Source organism: Lampetra planeri, chromosome 77, assembly GCF_965212315.1.
Source record: "Lampetra planeri chromosome 77, kcLamPlan1.2.h2, whole genome shotgun sequence".
Classification (NCBI taxonomy): Eukaryota; Metazoa; Chordata; class Hyperoartia; order Petromyzontiformes; family Petromyzontidae; genus Lampetra; species Lampetra planeri.
The window spans coordinates 320,089-342,349 of record NC_136182.1 but is presented as its reverse complement, the minus strand read 5'-3'; the positions used below and the strand labels follow the sequence as shown (position 1 = coordinate 342,349).

The 22,261-nt window shown below is 50.8% G+C and overlaps 1 protein-coding gene across 1 annotated transcript in view; it reads left to right on the top strand.

The window, feature by feature from the left end:
* The first annotated feature begins 323 nt into the window (after nt 1–323).
* Nucleotides 324–22,261, top strand: part of LOC144738070 (junctional adhesion molecule-like) — a 107,852-nt gene continuing 85,914 nt past the window's right edge. Inside the window, exons 1-2 of the mRNA XM_078620980.1 lie at nt 324–528; nt 3,150–3,245. Of these exons, the coding sequence (XP_078477106.1) occupies nt 513–528; nt 3,150–3,245 (112 nt within the window). The 5' untranslated portion in view covers nt 324–512. The remainder of the gene's footprint in view (nt 529–3,149; nt 3,246–22,261) is intronic.

The following is a 22,261-nucleotide window of genomic DNA, read 5'->3' as shown; positions in this document are numbered from 1 at the left end:
TAAAATACAAATGTTTAATAACAATAATTTAAAAAATGTACAAAATGTATGCTTCTGCATTCTCCCATGGAGAAGCAGAATGCTCCTTCATGGAATAAATAAAAGGTGACCTTAGTCAATTTAAAGAATCAAATAGTTAATAATGAAAATGTATCCAAATTAGTGTTAAAACAATTATATTAAATTAACATTACAAATTTGCGCATTTTGATGTGACGTCACATTTCTCAAACCCCCCTCCCCCCCTCGTCACACATCGTCACAAATGTCTGACCCCACTCCCCCCCCCCGAGGTGCGTGACGTCATTTATGGACGGCCCCTTTGCGGAGGTGATCGAGTTGAGCCTTTGAACTCTGTGTGGGCGAAGGGGAAGTGACAGCGAGTTTCATTTCGCAGCGCTGCTACGAAATCGGAGTCGCGAGTTGAGTTCCCGCTCTTCGCGGCTCAACTCCTCCGGGTGACGATGATCTGAGCTGGTCCCGGGCCTGCCCCGAGGTCGACTCAGCCTCAAATGAGCACCTCCCGCGGTACGTAGCGAACACCGCGGACGCTGGGCGAGTCACAAATGCGGGCGGGCGTGGTCCTGGCCACCCACTTCCTCGTGTGTTACAGTGCAGGCCTGGCAGGCGCTACAGGCCAACAGCGCCTGCCACACACGGTCTGTGAGTAGGAGTGAGGCTCGGGGGTTGTGAGTTTGGTATTTCACGCGGCGCGTACCTGTAAGGTGAGAGAACCACACGGGCAGGTGAGAGAGGCGCCTCTCAGGTGAGAGAACCACACGGGCAGGTGAGAGAGGCGCCTCTCAGGTGAGAGAACCACACGGGCAGGTGAGAGAGGCGCCTCTCAGGTGAGAGAACCACACGGGCAGGTGAGAGAGGCGCCTTTCAGGTGAGAGAACCACACGGGCAGGTGAGAGAGGCGCCTCTCAGGTGAGAGAACCACACGGGCAGGTGAGAGAGGCGCCTCTCAGGTGAGAGAACCACACGGGCAGGTGAGAGGCGCCTCTCAGGTGAGAGAACCACACGGGCAGGTGAGAGAGGCGCCTCTCAGGTGAGAGAACCACACGGGCAGGTGAGAGAGGCGCCTCTCAGGTGAGAGAACCACACGGGCAGGTGAGAGAACCACACGGGCAGGTGAGAGAGGCGTGCAGGGCTCCCGTGCCCTTCACCAGCTGAGGACTGCGCTCTGAGATTGAGACCCCATTGAGACGAATTGTCCCTTGTGATTGACGTCCTTTATACTGGTAGGAACCTCCTGGTTACACCAGACCACAGGGGATTATTGTGTCCGTCCGTCCGTCGTGCAGGGAGGGGCTGGGTGGGGAGGGAGGGGGCTGGGTGGGGAGGGGCTGGGTGGAGAGGTTGGGAGGGGCTGGGTGGGGAGGGGCTTGGTGGAGAGGGTGGGGCTGGGTGAGGAGGGGCTGGGTGGAGAGGGTGGGGCTGGGTGGGAGGGGTAGGGCTGGGTGGGGGCTGGGTGGAGAGGGTAGGGGTGGGAGGGGTGGGGCTGGGAGGGGAGGGTGGGGAGGGGCTGGGTGGGGAGGGTGGGGCTGGGTGGGGGGTGGGAGGGGAGGGGCTGGGTGGGGAGGGGCTGATCACCCCGTGGCCCGTGGTGCCCTTATAAAACTCAACGTTGAGTTTTATAAGGGCACCTATGAGAGACTTTAACATTGGAGTCTATGGGAGACATTAACATGGAAGTCTATGGGTAGAGACTTTAACATTGGAGTCTATGGGAGACTTCAATATTGGAGTCTATGGGTAGAGACTTTAACATTGTAGTCTATGGGAGACTTTAACATTGGAGTCTATGGGAGACTTTAACATGGAAGTCTACGGGCGACTTTAACATTGGAGTCTATGGATAGAGACTTTAACATTGGAGTCTATAGGTAGAGACTTTAACATTGAAGTCTATGGGAGACTTTAGCATTGAAGTCTATGGGAGACTTTAACATTGGAGTCTATGGGGGATTCATCTTCTTGGTTCTTTCGGTAAAGTCACGTAGAAGGGAAATAATAAAATACTAAAAATAAAACATAAACATTTTTTTGTTTTTATTATTTTATTTTTAATTTATTAGTATTTTATTATTTCTCTTCTACGTGACTTTACCGAAAGAACCAAGAAGATGAATCCCTGCAGTCACGAAAGCTTTAAATCGAGATGTCCCCCTCAGTGAGGCAGATGTGATAGCTGCCTCCCTTGGTGCTTTTTCTTTGCAATTTCATGACGAGACCAGCGGGCCTAACTATCTTTATACACAAACGTGAAATAAGTTAGCTGGAGTATGGAAGGCGAGGACATGAAATGAAGGGGTCTACAAACATCACATTGGTGACACACTGAGATAGTAGCAGGCACGCGCTTATTGCCCGCGCTCCATCCATTTACTGAGGGGTTGCGCAATCAGAGGGGAGGCTGAGGTCGTCGCTGCCTCACCTCTCGTTTCATCCTGTATTTGCAGCGGAGCTCCGCACATTTGGCGAATTTGACGATAAACATGATTGGAATCGTACAGAAATAACATTTATAACACAGATCAGTGGAAAAATCTTAATATTTATTAGATTTTTTTTTTTACTTTTCGTAACAGCTATTTTCATTGCAGTATGGCAGGTGAGGCTCTGCCTCCCCTGCCTGCCCTGACCGCACGTCCCTGGTCTTGCCGTACGGTGAGGTGGGGAGATGTGACCCTTCTAAACGATGAATTAATTTGTAAATCGTTTGTGACTTGATAATTGTTTTTTTACCCTTTTATCTGGCAACAAAACTGACACCTTTTTTTACAAGGAGTCATGTTTGCATTGACCACAATACCTGCAGTCGGAATGCAAAAAAAAACATAACTCTGATAATGTATGTACTGTCCTTGAAATTGATTGGTCCACACCCGAGACAGCTTTCTTTAGAGCCTAGTCTCACATGGTGTTGGACCAGATGATGCCAAAAGGCAGTGCATACATTATCAGAGTTATGTTTTTTGTTTGCATTCCGACTGCAGGTATTATGGTCAATGCAAACATGACTCCTTGTAAAAAAGGTGTCAGTTTTGTTACCAGATAAAAGGGTAAAAAAACAATAATCATATTTTGCTTCTGGCAAATGAGGTTCCAATGGTGTAAACGTTTGTAACTTGTTCATTTTACAGAATCCCTGTCCTCCATTCGTGAAGGAATCGCCCCGACTTCTCCACTCGGAAAAACAAAAGCAACAACAATATTCATACTACTATTATTGTTGTTTGGTAAGTAGCATCATCACCGGCACCACCACCACGTGTAGCCTATACTCTTTGGTTCTTTCGGTAAAGTCACGTAGGTAGAAATCCTGCGCAACCCGTCCAGTGGTACGGTGCGAACGAAGATCAACACGTACATTATCACGGTTGGCTACGTGGTGTGTGAAAGACATCCTGTATACCAGGCAAGGTAGTTAACATCTCCTAGCCACCGTGGTGTTAGGGCTGGGATCGAACCCACGACCTCCTGTATACCAGGCGAGGTAGTTAACATCTCCTATCCACCGTAGTGTTAGGGCTGGGATCGAACCCACGACCTCCTGTATACCAGGCGAGGTAGTAAACATCTCCTCGCCACCGTGGTGCCCCTAATGTGACCGTCATCAGTTTAACGTTCTTACCCCGTGGCCCCACTGGATCATCTGTGAAATAGAGCTTCATAGCTCATCGGATTCCTCCAGTATCAATAAATAAATTCTGATTCTAAGAATCTAATTTATCTACAGGAATGGTGCTCGCTGACAGTGCGGGGGTTGGGAATGGCTCGGAGTGCGGAGCTCAGCGCCAAGGAAGAACACCACGAGGTGAGTTCAATAGCAGGTCGTGGTCAACCCGAATTCATCACCACCACCATCGCCATCATGACCATAACCACCATCATCACAACCATCACCACCATCACCACCAACATCATCATCATCATCACCACCATTTTTATCATTGTCAACACCACTATCATCACCACAACCACCATCATCACCACCACCACCACCACCACGACCATCATCACCACTATCATCACCACCACCACCATCATGACCATCAAAACCACCATCGTCATCATCATCACTTTCATGACCACCATCATCATTACCACCGTCATGATCACCACCATCATCACCACAATCATCATTGCCACCATCATCATCATCACCACCATCATCATCACCACCACCAAAACCACCATCATCTTACTCTTCGGTTCTTTCGGTAAAGTTACGTAGGTAGAAAAATAAAATAATATATCACGACGTTTCGATCGCAACACAAGCGATCGTCCTCAGGCAAAACTAAATCCAGCAGTAGAACTGCTGAACCAGGAAGAACACAGCGAGAGAGCTGCTACCACAAGGGGGTTATATTTGTTTGAGGGGGGTGTAGCCCAAGGGCAAGCAAACGGGGTCCGAGCTGGAACGGATTCCCATCCCCGCACGCAAGCACATATGTAGTGCCGTGGATGGGCCACACTTACCGGCAGCGGTGGACAGGGCCCATCTGCAGGTACCTCGGACCCCCAGGGGAGGGGCCACTGTGCCAGCCCAAGAGGGGGGAGGGGGGGGGCGGCTGGGGGCTCTAGGATCCTAGGCAGCTAAGCCCTCGGCGCCAGGCCTCAGGATCCCAGACAACCCAGACAGCTGAGCCCCTTGGTGCCACCAATGGGGTGCTGCGGGGGATCTAGGATCCCACGCAACGCCACCCCTCGATGGGCAAGAGGGATAAAAGGGCAGCTCGCCAGTCGATTGAGTCGAGTCGCAGCTCAAGACCCAAGACCAGCCAGCTTAGGACCCTGGACCCCCTCGTCCCACTTGTCCTTGTCAGGGCCGGGACACTGTGAGGGCCAGTGGTGGGACTCTGGGACTCCCGGCTCTACGTCCTTGTAAGGGCGAGTTCCGAGGAAGCCAGAGTTGAGACCCGCACCTTGGCTGGGTCGGGTCAGGTAGCCTCTCCTAGGGTAATTGTAGCCGGAGGACCCCAGAGCGTAGCCAGTGTCAGGCACGCTAGGAGTAGACTGTCCCTAGGCTGTAACTGTGTATAAGGACTGTTGGAGTGTTGTATTGTAATAAAGAAGTTACCTCTACAAGTGTCTCCGGAACCCATTACATTTGGTGTCAGAAGTGGCTATTGGCTATGGAGACACGAAGCAAGCCACGTACCTGCAGTCCTGACGGCGACTTCGGCGAGCAGGCACCAACGGGGCCGCTGACTTCGGCCGAGATTGACGCCGCACCGCCGGCTGAGCAGCCATCCGCTCCACCGGCCGTCCCTCCACCAGCGTCGGGAGCAGCAATGGAGGAAACTCTGCTTCGTCTCACAGAGCTGCTCCACGCCACCATCTCCATCCTGGACGACATGCGTCGCTCACAGGCAATGGCGGGAGGGAGAGAAACGGCGCAGCACCCGCCCGAGCACGCCGCCGCCGCCGTCTTTGCCACGAAAATGGTGGACGCCACCGCCGTTCCCGCCATAAATGTGGGGGATACTTCCGCCGGGGACGCAGTGTCCGCTGGGAGTGACGTCACTTCCTGGCCCAGCGCCGTCCAACCAAACAGCGCCGCGTCATCAGCGTTGCGACCCTCACCGCCGACTGACAACTCGGCCAGCACTGAGGACGAGGAGCCAGCTTCAGCCGGGTCGCCAGGCAACAAATACGGGGCTCACGTCCAGCAACGCCTGCCGGAACCCAAGGCGTTTTCTGCAGCTGGAGGCGAGTGGGCGGCGTTCGAACGCCGGTTCGTCTCTCATATAGAGACGTCCGGCTGGTCGGTGGCTGAGGCGTTCCACACCCTCCCGGCCATGCTGGACGACGACGCCCTGGCCACACTCCTTTCGGTGCCACGGCAGAAGCGAGCCACTCTGACGGACGCCCTTCATCAGATGCGGCTGATTTACAGGCCCCTGTCCGAAGCACGTCACCGCTTCGATGCCAGGAAGAAGAAGGCCTCAGAGTCGGCGCTGGGGTACCGCAGCGCGCTGCTGGCCATGGCGGGGATTGCCTACCCTCGCATGGATTCATTGGTGCTGCAGAAGTTCCTCAGCTGGGCCCGCGAACTCCGAGTTGCCATGCCAGCAGCCGACAACGACGACTTCACATCGATATGCGCTGCCAGGTGCATCCAAGCACATCTGCAGTTCCTGGGGGTTGCGACCGTTGCCGCCTGCACGGCCCCACCTGAGGCCCAGGGCCATGACATGGATTTGTGGCCTCGCCAGGCCTTCGCGGCAACGGGAGGTCACGGATTCACGTCTGACCACCGATCCCAGCGCGACTACCACCAGTGGGACCGGCCGACCTCACGCCAGGACGGCGCATCCATCGTCTGCCACAACTGCGGCCTTCGGGGCCATGTGGCGTCCGGCTGCAGGGTCCCCCGACGCGACGGGGTCGATGTTCGTATGTTGATCGACACGGGTGCGTCGACGACCATCATTTCGGACATAATTTATAACATTCTGCCCGATACATGCCGTCCCTTGCAGCCAGTTGATGTGCCATGCTTTGCCGCAAATGGGGGTTCGTTGGGCATCACGGGACGGATCAATGCTCAGATCCGCATTGCTGATGTCCAATTGGTTGGGCTCATTTTGGTCTCTTCAACCTTCGCCGTTCCGTGCCTCCTCGGAACAGATTTCTTGGGGAAGATGCCCATTAAGATTCTCATTAACAAGGGCTCTATTGAGCTCCCCTCCGGCCGACGCACGGCCTTCCTGCCCACACCCACTCGGTTGCACTCTGCATCTACGACGGTGCAGGCGTTGGCGGCCAGTACAATTCACATTCCTCCAGGCTCTCAGATGTTGGTTCCCCTCCGGATACAGAAACCCCTTGACTCCGACGCGTTCATGGGGGGCGCTGTGATCGGGCCTTCACGTTCGACTGAGCAGGTGTCGGACCTCGTGTGTGCACAAATGCTCATACGAAGCGACCGCGAGCCCTTTACTCCAGGTCCTGAATGCGGGATTGGAAACGGCCGTTATCCCTCAGGGAATGGTGCTTGCTCACGCGACGCCAGCCCCGTCAGGAGATGTGATCGTGGGTCACGTAGCGGACGAGCCACCTCCTGTTACCAAGCCGGGTCTTGACGCAGGATGGCTCGACGCGCTTTGCTCCAGTTCTGCCGATTTGTCACCATGACAACATGCTAAATTACGTACGTTGCTGAGCAATTTCTCCGACGTTTTCAGTCAAAGCAAATTCAACATTGGCTGTACTAAATTGCTTAGCCACCACATCGACACGGGTGATGCCGCTCCAATTCGTCAAAACCCATTCCGGTTGAGCCCGGCCGAGAAGGAACATGTACGGGTGGCTGTGAACGATATGTTGGCGGCCGATGTCATTGTGCCATCAAATAGCCCATGGGGGGCGCTGATCGTTCTTGTTAAGAAGCACGATGGGAGCCTCCGCTTTTGTGTTGACTTCAGGAAACTTAATAAGATTTCTGTGGCCGACGCCTACCCGCTTCCCAGGATGGACGAGTCGCTCGATGCCTTAGCTGGTGCGCACTACTTCTCCACCTTGGATCTCCTCTCGGGGTTTTGGCAGCTGCCCCTTGATGACGCACCAAACCAAAGACGGCTTTTCGCACGCCGCAGGGACTGTTCCAATTCAACAGACTTCCCATGGGTCTTCACTCGGCTCCGGCGACGTTCCAGCGCCTGATGGAGCTGGTCCTCGCTGGGCTCCAGTGGGATTCTTGCCTAATCTACCTCGACATTGTCATCGTGTTCAGCAAAACTTTGATGAACACCTCATGCGGTTAAAGGCAGTTTTCCCTAAAATGCGGGCGAATAACCTCAAATTCAAACCGCAAAAGTGCCACCTCATGAGGGATTCGGTTCGTTACTTGGGCCATATTGTCAGCCACTCGGGCATTGCCACGGACCCGGAAAAGACAAATTGCGTGCGCTCATGGCCAACTCCTACCTCTGTTGGGGAGGTGCAGAGTTTTATCAGCTTCGCCTCATTATCGCCGATTTGTTGCGGGATTCGCATCCATCGTGAAGCCCCTCCACAAATTAACGGCCAAAGGTGTAAAATTCCATTGGGGAGAGTTAGAACAGGCCTCGTTCAATGCCATCCGAAAAGCACTGGTCGATGCTCCTACCCTGTCCTATCCAGATTTTACTGCTCCGTTCATTCTGGATACAGACGCCAGCAACACCGGAATTGGAGGGGTGCTGTCGCAAATTGTCAATGGAGTGGAGCGCGTCGTCACCTATGGCAGCAGGGTGCTGTCGCCCGCAGAGCAACGTTACTGCGTGACGCACCGCGAATTGCTTGCTATCGTTTTATTCATAAAGCAGTACAGACCCTACCCGTATGGCAGGCATTTCACAGTACGCTCCGACCACGCGGCACTACAATACGCCTTGCGAGTGGACCAACCGTCTGGACAGCTCTCGCGTTGGCTCGAGATCCTCCAGGACTTTGCGTTCACTGTCATTTACCGCAAGGGGATTCAACACGGGAACGCCGACGGGTATTCGCGACTGCCGACCGACAGGCGCTGTGCTTGTGTTCTTGGTGCGGGGCATTGTAGGCAGCCTGACGGGGTACCGCCCCCCATCCCTTGCGGCCGCGGTCGGGGATGGGGTCGGGGACCACGGGGCTCCCTCCACGCAAGTTCCGCAGGACGCGTTGCTGGGCCTCGGGTTGGACGACTCTGGGGACGTCTTCAGATGGAAGAAGTCTCCCTCCTCAAATTGAGACGCCGCGCTAGGGATGCCGAGGGTCACAGGGGGGCCCCGTATCATATGTCATCCGGGAAGGCGTCCTCATGCATTGGGATGGGGGGTCCTAATCCCACATGATGGTGGTGCCCACCTCCCTGCGGGGACGGCTTGTGGGAAACCCACAGTCGCCTCTGCACTTGGGCGTTCAGAAAACGCTAGCCATGTTCAATTGGAATTTTTCTGGCCGGGCATGGCAAACGATGTGGCTGACCTTGTGCAAGGTTGCACCGAATGTGCACGGCGGAAACCACCTGCTAGGCCGTCCTGCCCGCCGCTCCAATCCATTAAGGTTTCCCGGGTCAATGAGATCGTCGCATTGGATATTTTGGGTCCGTTTCCCGCTACTCCTCGGGGTAATAAGTACCTTTTGGTTGGGGTGGAATATTTTACCCGATGGGCCATGGCCTGGCCACTCCCCAACCAGTCTGTATCAGCCATTACGGAGGCCTTTTTCCAGGGCTACGTCCTGGATAAGGGTGCTCCAGAACGCCTGCTGACCGACCAAGGGAAAAATTTCTCTTCCACCCTGTTGTGGGATGTGTGCAACCTGCTAAGGACACATAAAATTCGCACCTCGCCATATCACCCCCAGACTGACAGTATGGTCGAGCGATTACATAGGACACTTACCTCCATGCTAAGCCACCAGGTGTCTGAGTCACAGACTGATTGGGATCTCCACATACCTGGTGTCTTGGCCACCTATAGAATGACGCCCCATGCTGCCACGGGGTACTCGCCATTCTATCTTATGTATGATAGGGAGGTTTGCCCCCCAATCGACATGCAGTTGCGCATTAAACAGCTCGCATCTAAGGCTAAGATTGCCGACCACATCCGTGGTAATGTGCGTCGTCTGGTGCATGCCCGGGAGGCTGCTCAAAATAACTCGGAAGCTCGTCAGCTTGTTTGAAGTTCAACATACATACAACATGCTCGCCATCAGTCACTGCATCGCGCGCTTTCAGATGCACTTCTGCGGCCGTCTGGAACGCTCTTCCTTCCGATATGAGGAAGCTACTGAGCTGTGCACTTTTAAATCATCTGAATTGACAAACTCATTTCTTATAACTGCTTTCTTGTGTTTAGTTTGTTGTCGTTTCCTCGCACCTCCAATTAACATGGTTGGCTACGTATGGTGTGAAAGAAGTTCAACACACACACATGCACATGGACCAGAGGTCACTCTATGGGATGTCAGAGGTAATTGTGTGATATCTACTTCTGTGGGCCATACTCTTAACACGAAAGGTTGCGCTGCACTTTGAGGGATTCAATGGAATCTGCATCTCATGACATGTTGCCACTATAAGTATACAAATATCTGGCTTCAACTCTTGGCTGTAGGCCAATCAGTTTCAAAAACAATGCATATAACACGATAATTACATTATTATTAATGGCAATGCCATTTAATATTATCAGAGCCACGTCTGTTTGTATGTTCACTACAATAACTGTGTGTGGTCAATGCAACACTTAATTTGTTGAAAAAGGTTTCTATTTGATGTTTGAACATCTAAACACACCAGAAAGGGGTAAAACCTATTCTCATTTTTCATACGAGATGTACTAATGTTGTCGCTGTTTGTTGTTGTTCCCCTAGAATTTATGGTCGTCACCCCAGAGAAATTGAACGCCGTAGCAGGCAGCAAGATTCTCCTGCCCTGCTCCTACACCTGTACAATCAGCGGCGTTACCCACATGCTGGTGGAGTGGTTCAGGTTCAGAGATGGACTTGAAGAAAGGGTGAGTCACAAATCTCTCTATCATAGTGTAGATAGGCGCACACACTTCTTGGGAGGCAACACTGTTTATTAACAACCTCGTTACACTAACATAAGGTGGTAACCACTGTCCTGCTCTGACTAACACACACACCGTCGCTCTCTATCTCAGACTCTCGGATACACTAGCGTGACCCAGCCACGTGGGCTACTGGCGGGTCCGCTAACTGGAGCCTTGACTCTTCTTCTTCTTAGGAGGCGTCTTCACGATCCTCTCCTCATTCTTCACACGGGCAGCCTCGAGCTCAGTGAGGAGGCTGCTTATATCAGCGTCGGCGTGTCCGGGCCCCACCCCGGTCACGCCCCTCTTCTAGAACCCTCTCAAAGCTCGCCGGCTGTCCACCTGGCTACCCAAGGTCACACCCAGGGCCCCCGGCCCCCATCTTGATAGGTCACGTGTCCAGCCGGGTTCACTCATAGTGCCACGACCTCACCCAACCGCCAAATCCCTGAACCGGCCCTGACGTCATTCCTGCCTCCAGCCGGGATGACGTCCTCCCCAGCCTTTGACCTCACCGCACGTCACTGCTAGCCAACCGTGCTAACTCTACATCTGACCATCTCCTGTAGAGTGATTCCCATAAAATGCATCCATCCAACACGTGATAAAGATATTCATATTCATTCTAGGTGCGAACTCTGGTTATCCTCGCAGTGGCTTTTGGGCTGGCCATCGAACAAATATGGTCACCGCATCGCGCAGTGTCGCATGCGCTGCTGTGGCCATCTTGAATGCTCTGCCTTCCGATATTAGGAAGCCACTGGAGCTACGCACTTTTAAATCATCATCTAGATTGAAAACTCGTTTCTTAAAAACTGATGTTTGTGTTTAGTTTGTTGTCCTTCCCCCGCACCGCCGATTAGCACGGTTGGCTATGTACTGTGCCAAAGAAGTTCAACATACATACAGCTTTGATCTGTGCATGCTCTTGCTTTTGTTGACCACAGATTTATAAACTCCCCGGTGGAGATAGACAATGGCCTTTACACGCCACCTGGATGGGTGATTTGTCCAAGTGCGACGCCTCCATCACCGTCAGTGACATCAAGACCCACGACTCTGGGCAATATCGCTGTGAGGTCACGGTGTATCCACAAAACAAGCACGACATTGGGTATCTACAGCTGAATGTCAACAGTCCATCAGGTTTGTGTTATTTGCTTCAAACGTCGTCTACATTATGACCCACAACTCTATCATCTATCCTATAGACCTGATATAGAATTCAACATGTACACTTTAGAGCCATGGGCCCAGTGCCACGGTGAACTGGGTTTAACCCCTGGGCTACGATCTCATCACCACCAATGTACATCAGAACCTTTGACTGCTCCTCACCGACATTTACGCAGTCTTAAAACAACGTCTCATAGTTATTTGGTTCTTTCGGTTAAGTCACGTCTAAAGATAAAATAATAAATTAAATTAAATAATAGAATACGACGTTTCGATTGCAACACAAGCAATCATCATCAGGTATAATGAAATAGCGACATAAAATCTAACCAGAAAACTATAGACAGACATATTAGCAGACAGATATCACCAAGATACATAGCGAGAGCAACACATGTAACAGAGAGGGGTGATCGTCTCTGTGGGGTGGCCTTAAATAGACAGAGGGGGGGCGGAGGCAGAAAGAGGGAGGGGGTTAGAGACAAAATTAGCATATCAATGAGTGGTCAACAGACGTGGTGCTGCAAGTAAACGGCAAGCATGCCTGAAAATCAGGAGAAAGACACACTAAAATTAAATAACCTAGTAAAATATCGAAATGTAATGTAATACAACACAGAGGGTCGGTCAACACACAATTAACGCATAGCCTGGTTGATTACGTATTTCAAAGATTGCTAAGTTAGAATTTAAGTGTGAACATTCTAAAGATGACACAGGCAGAGAAAACAAGTCGCCAGAGAGAGAGAGAAAAAAGATAAGTTTAAAACTTCCCCGTAATTTTAGAACTTTCGTGACTGCAGGAATTATTATTTGGTTCTTTCGGTTAAGTCACGTCTAAAGAAACGTCGTATTCTATTATTTAATTTATTATTTTATCTTTAGACGTGACTTAACCGAAAGAACCAAATAATAATTCCTGCAGTCACGAAAGTTCTAAAATTAAGATTGAACGTCGCATAGGACGGTTGTGGCTGATGAGGTTTGTTTTCCACAACACAGGGGTGGTATTTCAGTGATACACAGTTTGACGCTGCTAACATTTTCGTATCTGCATAAAAAAAGGTAGTCACGTGAGAGTGCTGCGTCCATTGGAGTGTGCGAATCGACTGTGAGAACGATGTATTTACCGTGTATGTCTGTGTACGTGTGGGTATGTTTTTTTGTGTGATAATGTAATGCACTCAAAACGCACAGCAGCAGCACAACGTAAATGTTCACACATTACAGCATGCATCTGGTTATTGAGAACGTTAGTCATGCAGACGACTAGATGGTGAATCATTCATGTTCAAGTGGCAGTGTTAGTGGCGAGCGTAGGGTGTGAGTGCCGTGGTGCGGGAAGAAAGGAGACGGGGGTTTTGTGTTGCGTTGAGAGTATACACACACAAGACATGAGAACGACTCCGCATCCGTTAGTACAATAACGAGGGCGGGCATTTTGTAGTATTAGTTAAACAAAGAGGGAGGGGTAATCATTTGGAAGGCAGTTTTCCCACGAGGTCTGTTTTGTGTTGAACAAAGTTACGTCCAACATGGAATTTTTCAGGAACGTAACCCCCCCGCGTTCGACGAGGTCTGCTGTTCTGTACTTTTAAAACGCACTCTTACTGACAAATGTTTAGCGTTTATACATCTACTAGCTTCGCCCGGGACTTGGATTAACCACGCCCGGCCGCCTTTGTCTCCCCAGTGGCGATGTTCACACACCACACCAATTATTCGTTTGAGGCTGAGTCGACCTAGGGGAGGCCCAGGATCGGTTCAAATAATCGTCACCGGTGGTGGCCGTGAGCGGGAATCGAACTCGGGTCGCCGGGTTCATAGCGCAGCGTACGAAAAGCACTACACTACCACTCCCCACTGTGTCTCCGTGTCTCTCACCACGTGTCTCACCGTGTCTCAGTCGCTGCCCCCCCCCCCCACACAGGATAAAGACAAAGATCCCCCATGCTGTTAGCGAGCACCTATGAACGCCGGCACGAAAAACGCCTTAGACCTGCAACACATTTGTTTTTCACTTTACCCGCGATCAGCAGGCACACTCCGTTACGCTTCCGCACACGGGTCACATGACAGATGGACAGATGTGACGTCACAGCTAACTTGCCGTGCAAAATATATGCATTATTGCGCCCCCCCCCCCCTTAAAATATACAAAAGTCTGTTTAATATTTTTTGCATGGTGTACAGTCTGGAAAGTACCCACATGGCAAATTTCAAGTTTATTGCATGTTGGGAAGAACGATAAACATTTTTAACAGACACACATAATCACAAATTTCCCTTTTGTGTATATATATATTTACGTAAGAAAATATACTGTGGGCGTTGTGTGTGGTTTCCCTAGATCTGGTGGTTGTGACCCCAGAGAAAATGTACGCCGTAATAGGCACTACATTTATCCTGCCCTGCGCCTACACCTGCACAATCAATGGCATTACCCACACGCTGGTGGAGTGGTTAAGGATCATCGACGGGCGAGAAGAGAGGGTGAGTTACTCCTCTGTCTGTTCTGTGCGCCATTTGCAGCAAGCACAGGCGTGGAATTGATAGTCTTGTTAGTAAACCTGGTCACATGACCCTTGAGCATTTAAAACATCCATCGTAGATGAACAGGTTTGGTATTTTCTATTCAGATCGAGGGCCCCTGGTCACGTGACTGGGCGGAGTCATGGGCAGCCATTTGAAAACATGTCTCCACGTGAAGCTCCTTTGTCAACAGTTAATCCAGCCCAGTGCAGGATTATCCGAGTAGCAAAAGTATCACATGCTACTTATCAGTGTCTTATTATCCTAGGAGCAGAAGTAGCTACATACGCTACAGGCCCCACACTTTCAAGGGCCCCACGCTAAATGCTTTCAAGCTATCAATTCTGGTTCAGTGATACTGTACCTGCTCTATTACTATAGTGCTATACTGCCTTCGACTTTTATGAACGACGGGGTGTTTAAGGTTAGCGATTTGTCGTATTGTCTGGCTGTACAGTGTATATCAAATGAAAAAATACAATTACTTTACTATGCAAGTAAAAAATTCGTGTTTTAATCTGTTTTTTTTTGTTATTTAGGGCCCCGTTAAAACATATGCTACAAGCCACACACTACCTTCATCCAACTCAGTTGCAGCCCTGGAGACAGAATAATTCTACAGTTGTATTTGACCGAATTTGATACTGAAATTATAATATAACGCATCTGATCTCTGTGTTGCTTTCACCTTTATTGACCACAGATTTATAAATACCCCAATGGAGAGAGCAGCGGCTGGCCTTTACAGGCCACCTGGGTGGGTGATGTGTCCAAGTGTGACGCCTCCATCACTGTCAGTGACATCCAGACCCACGACTCTGGGCAATATCGATGTGAGGTCACGGTGTATCCACAAAAGATGGAAGACATTGGGTATCTACAGCTGACTGTCCTCCCACGAACAGGTTTGTATCACGCCTCTCATAGGTCTGTCCTACCACCCACTACTCCCATCATCTGTCATGTGGCCCAGACCTAACACTCAATGTCCACCCTACAAATCCACGTTTTGACTGTCGTGTTTGGTTTGTTGTCCTTCTCCCGCACCTCCGTGCCTGGCTGCGTACGGTGTGAAAACAGTTCAACACGAATATGTACATGTGACAGAACCGTGCATCTAGAAACATGGTCACCTGGGTTCTACTCCTGCCCGTGACTCTTCATTTTCAGTGTTCAATTAGCAAACAATCCAGATGTAGAGTCTCATGAGTTTGTCATTTTAGCCTGGTCCCCTGGGCACCCTTGTAAACAAATGTTCCCTCTCAACGGATTATCCAGGTGAAATTATTCAATAAATAAAAACAGTACTCGGCAAACATTGTGACATTATATTTGGTTATCTGACATTGCACTTAATTTGGCTAATTCCAAGCTCTTAACAGTTAGACCAGGCAGAGCTCGTCTAGCGCGGGGGTTACGTTCCTGGAAAATTGTGCATTGGGCTAAACCGCGTTGGGCAAATAAAATACCTAACGGGAAAACTATGGTTGCGTTCCTGGGTCCAAAATTATCACCCCCTTCCTCTTTGTTTTACAAATTCTAAGTAATTGTTGTGCTTGTTTGTGTCCTAAAGGATGCCGAGTCGCTCTCCATTTCTTGTGTGTGTGTGTGCACTCTTTAGTTTTCACTATCGCCTCAACACAAAACCCCTGTTTCCTCTCCTCTTCCCTTACCACGACACTCATACCCAATGCTTGCCCCTAACACTGTCAATTGAACGTTAAACGATTCGCCATCTAGGAATTCGTATGACATTGGATGGCTATATGCATGTGGCAATATGTAAACATTTGCGTTGCACATGTTGAGTGTGTTACGTTATCACACAAAAAAAACACGAAACATTCGTGGTAAATAAATAGTTCTCACAGTAGATGCATTCACACCTTCCAACGGATGCAGCTCTCTTTGACACGAATATGATAATCTTAGCGTTAAACCACGCAGAGCTGAACCATCACCCCCATGTTCCGGAAACCGAACCAGAGCATTCAACAAAGCCACATTGGGCAGGTTTGTCTGTATGTCTTTTTGAGAGTCATGCATCAAACATTACAAACATTTCTCGATAACTCCTTACGCGACCTAACCCCAAAAACCTTTTTTATGGATAATATTGGTTGCGAAAGCCTACGTGTTAAATATTACTCGATTTTGCAATGCACTATCGGAAAATAATCCTCCCTGCTGTGTGGCTCCAATGTCACTTCAACTAAACTATTTTTATTTTACCTGGTAAGGCCCACTGAGCTATGTGGCTCTTTTTCAGACGCGACCAATGAGAGCGCAACGAAGTGGCTTTTCTTACGGAAATGTATAGTAGCCAAATACTCTAAACAGATCTTTCTAAATATGGAGGGGAAAGGACCCGGAGAAAAATCCACGCGACCACGGGGAGAGTAAACTCCAAACACACAGCAGCAGGTGTCAGGGTCGGGCTTGAACCCACGACCCCTGTCTACCAGGCGAGGTAGTTAACATCTCGCCACCTCGGCTCCACTTGAAGGGACCTCAGAGGTAGCTCTAAGATATCCCCTTCTGTGGACCGTTCTGAAACATGCAGCATTGCACTGCTCTGCTAGAGACCTAAAGAGATGCTTCGTCTAACGGAAAGTATTTGCCCCTCTCTCTGTCCTAATTGTCACCACTGCGTTGTGAGACCAGCAGCACCTCCTCCTCCAGAGGTTCATTCCCACTGCTCATGTGACCATCGTGGGTTTGTCCACAGACCTGGCCGTTGTCACCACGGATGCAAAGGACGCCACAGTAGGCAGCACGGCTCTCCTGCCCTGCTCTTACACCTGCACCATCACGGGTATTAGACACACGCTGGTGGAGTGGTTCAGGACCATAGACGGCCATGATGAGAAGGTGCGTCACTGTCACACTTGCACACTATTACTTACACCCTCCTGCTCACAGTGATGATTAAATGTTCTTTATTAACGCCCGTTCATGCTAATTTATTTCAATGGAGGTCACCCCCTCTCCTTTTCTGGTCCCATTGTCAACTTTAAAGTTTTTCAGCCAGCAGTATAGTGTTGTATCTTCAACTAGAATAATCTCAAATTCTCTCCGTTCTCTCTACTCTGAAGAAGAGTCATTTCCTAGGTGTATTATATATTTATCTGTTATAATTAAATGTTATTTACATATGTCAGTTTTGGGAATATGAGCACATGTATTATGTGGACACACAGTCATGCCCTGGTGTGTTCTCACGTTTGCTGTCAAGGTTTATAAGATCATATACAGAAAGAGGAGCCTCAGGCCATTGCAGGTGACGTGGGTGGGAAATGAGTCCACGTGTGACGCCTCCATCACCATCAGCAACATCCAGACCCACGATGCTGGACGATATCGCTGTGCGGTCACGGTTTATCGATACGACAAGCCAAGCATGCAAGACATCGGGTATCTGCAGCTGAACGTTCACAATGAACCAGGTTTGCATTATGTTCTCCCTGGATCTATTTAACACCCACCACTGTATAATTTTCGCTAAGCAAGAATCCAAATTCTCTCTATTGTCCAGATTTACCACTAAAATTCACTCTGTGGCACAGCCATAAAGGGTCTTTGTTATTCCTCACAGATATCACATCCTGCATTATAAGAAACTCGACTCTTTGTTGAGTTGTCTACATGAGCCAATGACCGCTTGACTTCCTGTCTCTGTCTGTGTCCCATGAGATTGTTGTCCACTTGTGGGATGTGGAATGCTTTGATGTCGGAAATAAGAGCTTCTTAGCTCAAAGGGGAATAAGTTTCTGATTCGGATTCACTTCAAGTGCTGATGTGGGAGCTGCAAGGTGATTTACGGCCTCAACAGAAAACCGGCACAGCGATGATTGACCTCTCCTGCTGCTGTCCACGACTCCGTTTGGCGTTATTGCCTGCTGTCGACATTGGCCCAAAAAGTCATCAAAAGCTGTTCTACCATTCAACTAATGAACACGATACTGGGCAAACTGTGCGTTGAGGGTGAACTCCTCACCGGTGAACACAGCCGCAGGAGAATCATGAACAACGACCTCCATCTAGACTCGGTTATTATAGCACCATCACTATTTAACATTTACAGGCAGGCCTCGCCGGATGCTGGGGGTTACGTTCCTAGAAAATGACGTGTAAGGCAGAACCGCGTTCGACAGATAACAGACATTGTGGGAAAACTAGGGTTGTCTTCCAGAGTCTGAAATTATCACCCCTCTGTTACTAATTCTACAATATCTCTGCCCTTGTTATTGTACTAAAGGATGCTGAGTTACTCTCTATTTATTGCGTGTGTACACTCCTCTAACATGAAATCGCCAACTCATCCCCACACCGCAGAACTCGCGTCCAATGCTCTCCCCTGACAATGATTTCCCAGCCCGACGCTCGCACCTGACTGTCGCCGATTCGCCATATAAAGTCCTTAATGACTGGACGGCGAGATGCTTGCGGCACTGTGTGAACATTCCTGTTGCATCGCTGTGTATGTCGAGTGTGTTACTTTTTCACACGAAAGACTCTCAAAAACACACACACGCACACTGAAAGATGCGTGGTAATTAAATGGCTCTTACAGTGGATTAATTCACACCTTCCAATGGATGCAGCACCCTCACGACACTACTTTTCGACAAGGAGATGAGAGTCTCAGCAGCGTAAGGCTGAAACATCACCCCCGTGTTGTGGAAAACAGTCCTCATTAGGTGTATCGTGTAGAGCCAGAATGCGCATTCAATAAAGCCACAGCACATCTGCTCCTCCTGACAGCCAGGAGGAGCAGAGACGCTGTGTAGCACAGAAACGAGGATGGTGCGATGGATCTCAGCGATCACAGGACTGGATCAGTCAGAACTGAAGAGCTGGAGAAGGAGGCAGGAGTGACGGTGCTCATCTCACTCGAGCGGAGAGACCGAGTCGGCTCACACGGCTGGGGCTGCCTTAGTAGAGGAGGGGGCAACCGCAAGGGCGATGAAAGTGGAGGCACCAGGGTGTAGACAGAAGGGCAGGCCGAGAGCGAGGGGAGTAGAAGTGGCGAACGCGGCGGATTCGAGGGACTGGGGAGTAGACGCGGAGGTGGCCCAAGGCAGCAACGAGCAGAGCAGGAGGAGCTGCAGGGCAGAGACCGCACGAGAGGAGGGGGACATGGCAGGAAGAGGAAGAAGACGTTGACTGTGTGCATCTCTTCGGTGTTCACATGTTTCTGTGTCGTCTGTGTTTCTGTTTAATAGAACCGACAGATGCAAGACCCACTTCAAGTCCAGCCCCAGCTCCATCAACTGTAGCTGGTATCGTCCTTGCTGCTCTTCTGGTCGTTGCTGCTGGAGTTGGGTTTTACTGCTGGAAGAAGAGACAAAGTCGGCTAAGAGAAGCAGAAGCCCCGTGAGTATCGACCGCACTTGCACCAGAACCTCACAGTGAGTGATAGAACACGTCTCACAATGGCCACGCCAGAGACCCTGAGCCGGCCCTCTCCAAGGGCTTGAGTTTGACTCCAGCTCCCTGCCTGCCCGTGACTCAGAGCTGTGCTCAGTGGAGCCTGTGTGAGCTCCTGGCAGCTGGGACCGCTGAGTTAGACTCCCAGCCGTGGCTGCTGTCAGTGACAGGGGCTCCATCTGAGTGGGGATGGTGATGTGAGACTGCGTCAGTCATAGGAGATGGTGAACTCAATGGGCTCTCACGTAGTTAAATAAAATACATCAATCACAAGATACAATGGTCTCAATGGACTCTCACCTGGTTAAACAAAGGATGTCTTTCAAATTAGGGTCAGTGATTGCTGTGGTCAGTGGTTCCATGCGGGTGCCAGGGCAGGTGTGAGGCGTGGGTTAGAATCCCAGCCGTGCCAGTGTCACAGGTTGCATGTGGGCGAGGATGGGGATGTGTGAACACGCGTGTCCACTTCTCTCTCAACAGGCCTCAAGAAAGGCAGCCAATGCACCCAGTTGGATAAGATGCAGGAGCAAGATCAGGTGAGAGCGAGAGAGGCAGGAGCCACTCTCGTCAGGGTCATTCTTTCTGTGTGTTTGTGTGCACTGCGCTAAGAACCAGCGACCTGGGTTCAATTCCCTAACCTCGCTGCGTTGTGTAAACGCCAGCACTGCTGAGACAAAGGCGGCCAGGCGCGATGCTGGCCACATCACCCTCTCGAGGTGTTACTCGCTAGCAGCGATCACAGGACTGGATCTGTCAGAACTGAAGATCTGGTGAAGCAGGCGGGAGTGGTGGTGCTCATCTCACTCGAGAGGGAGTCGGCTCACACGGCTGCGGCTGCCTTAGCAATAGAGGAGGGGGCAACCGCGAGGGCGATGAACGTGGAGGCACCAGGGCAGAGACAGAGGGGCAGGCCGAGAGCGAGGGGACTAGAAGTGGCGAACGCGGTGGATTCGAGGCACTGGGGAGTAGACGCGGAGGTGGCCCAAGGCAGCAACGAGCAGAGCAGGAGGAGCTGCAGGGCAGAGACCGCACGAGAGGAGGGGGACATGGCAGGAAGAGGAAGAAGACGTTGACTGTGTGCATCTCTTGGGTGTTCACGTGTTTCTGTGTCGTCTGTGTTTGTGTTTAATAGAACCGACAGACGCACCACCCACACCAAGTCCAGCTCCAGCTCACCTGTAGTTTGTATCGTCCTTGGAGTCATTGCTGCTCTGGGTGCTGTTGCTGGAGTTGTTTTTTTTTTACTGCTGGAAGAATATTTTTAAGTTGATTTCTCATACTGTGATTTAACGCCGATAGGTGAATTCTATTCTGTGAAAAAAAGTGTATTTTTACATTCGAGTACAGCAAACTCTTCGGTCTCGCGGGTTTAGCTATCGCGGTTTTGCCGTTTCGTGCCAAGGCTATTGAGCTACAGAGTTCGCCGATCTTACCGCTGTGGCCTGACCATTCGCGGTTGATCACGAGATTTCTGTACGTGTAATGTAGTAACTCGGCGGGAGACGACTTCACGGGTAGCACACTCTTTATTTCACCAACTTCGTTTCACAGGTGACTAACACCCACTGTAGTATCTCGGGTGACTAACACCCACTTGGTTACTCGGGTGACTAACACCCACTTGGTTACTCGGGTGACTAACACCCACTTAGTTACTCGGGTGACCAACACCCACTCAGCTACTCGGGTGACTAACACCCACTGAGCTGCCCGGGTGACCAACACCCACTTAGCTACTCGGGCGACTAACACCCACTGAGCTACTCGGGTGACCAACACCCACTTAGCTACTCGGCACGGGCTCTTACGCCCCGTAGCCTCTCGGAACACACCCAGCCGGGGTGTTCCTCTCGACCCTGGGTCCCACAGTCCCGACCCACATGGGCGTCGGACCACGGGTCCCACAGTCTCGCCTCCGAGCCACACAGGGCCCCGGTCCCAACAAGGACAGCGGGACTAGGGGTCTCAGGGCACTACCTCTTCCCTCCGTCTTCGATCTTCAACTGATTAACAACAACCCCGAGTGCTCTCGCGCGTCACCCTTTATACCCCTCCTGCGGACGTCGCTGAGAGCACCCATCCTATTTGACCAATCACTGGGCGCTGGCTACGATCCTGTTTTCCCACATCTCAGCGCGCCTCACCACTCACGCCGCGCCGCCCCGTCATCTCTCACTCCCGGCGCGCGCGTCCACACCACGCCCACAACGCGTGCCCAACCCCGCACCCCGTGCCGCCCCGTGATCCATCACTGTCACTGTCGGCGCACGTCAACACCACCACTACATACGCGTCGTAACTTCACTGCTCGCGATGATGCTGCTGCTGCCGTGGAAGAACACACGCAGTGCCATCTTGTCTCCATCTTGCCTCCGTCTTGTCTCTGTCTTGTTTCCATCTTGTCTCTGTCTTGTTTCCATCTTGTCTCCATCTTGTCTCTGGCTTGTCTCCATCTTGTCTCTGGCTTGTTTCCATCTTGTCTCTGGCTTGTTTCCATCAAATCTCTTTCATATCTCCCATCTTTGTCTTCTCTCCGTCTTGTCTCCATCGTGTCTCTGTCTTGTTTCAATCTTGTCTCTGTC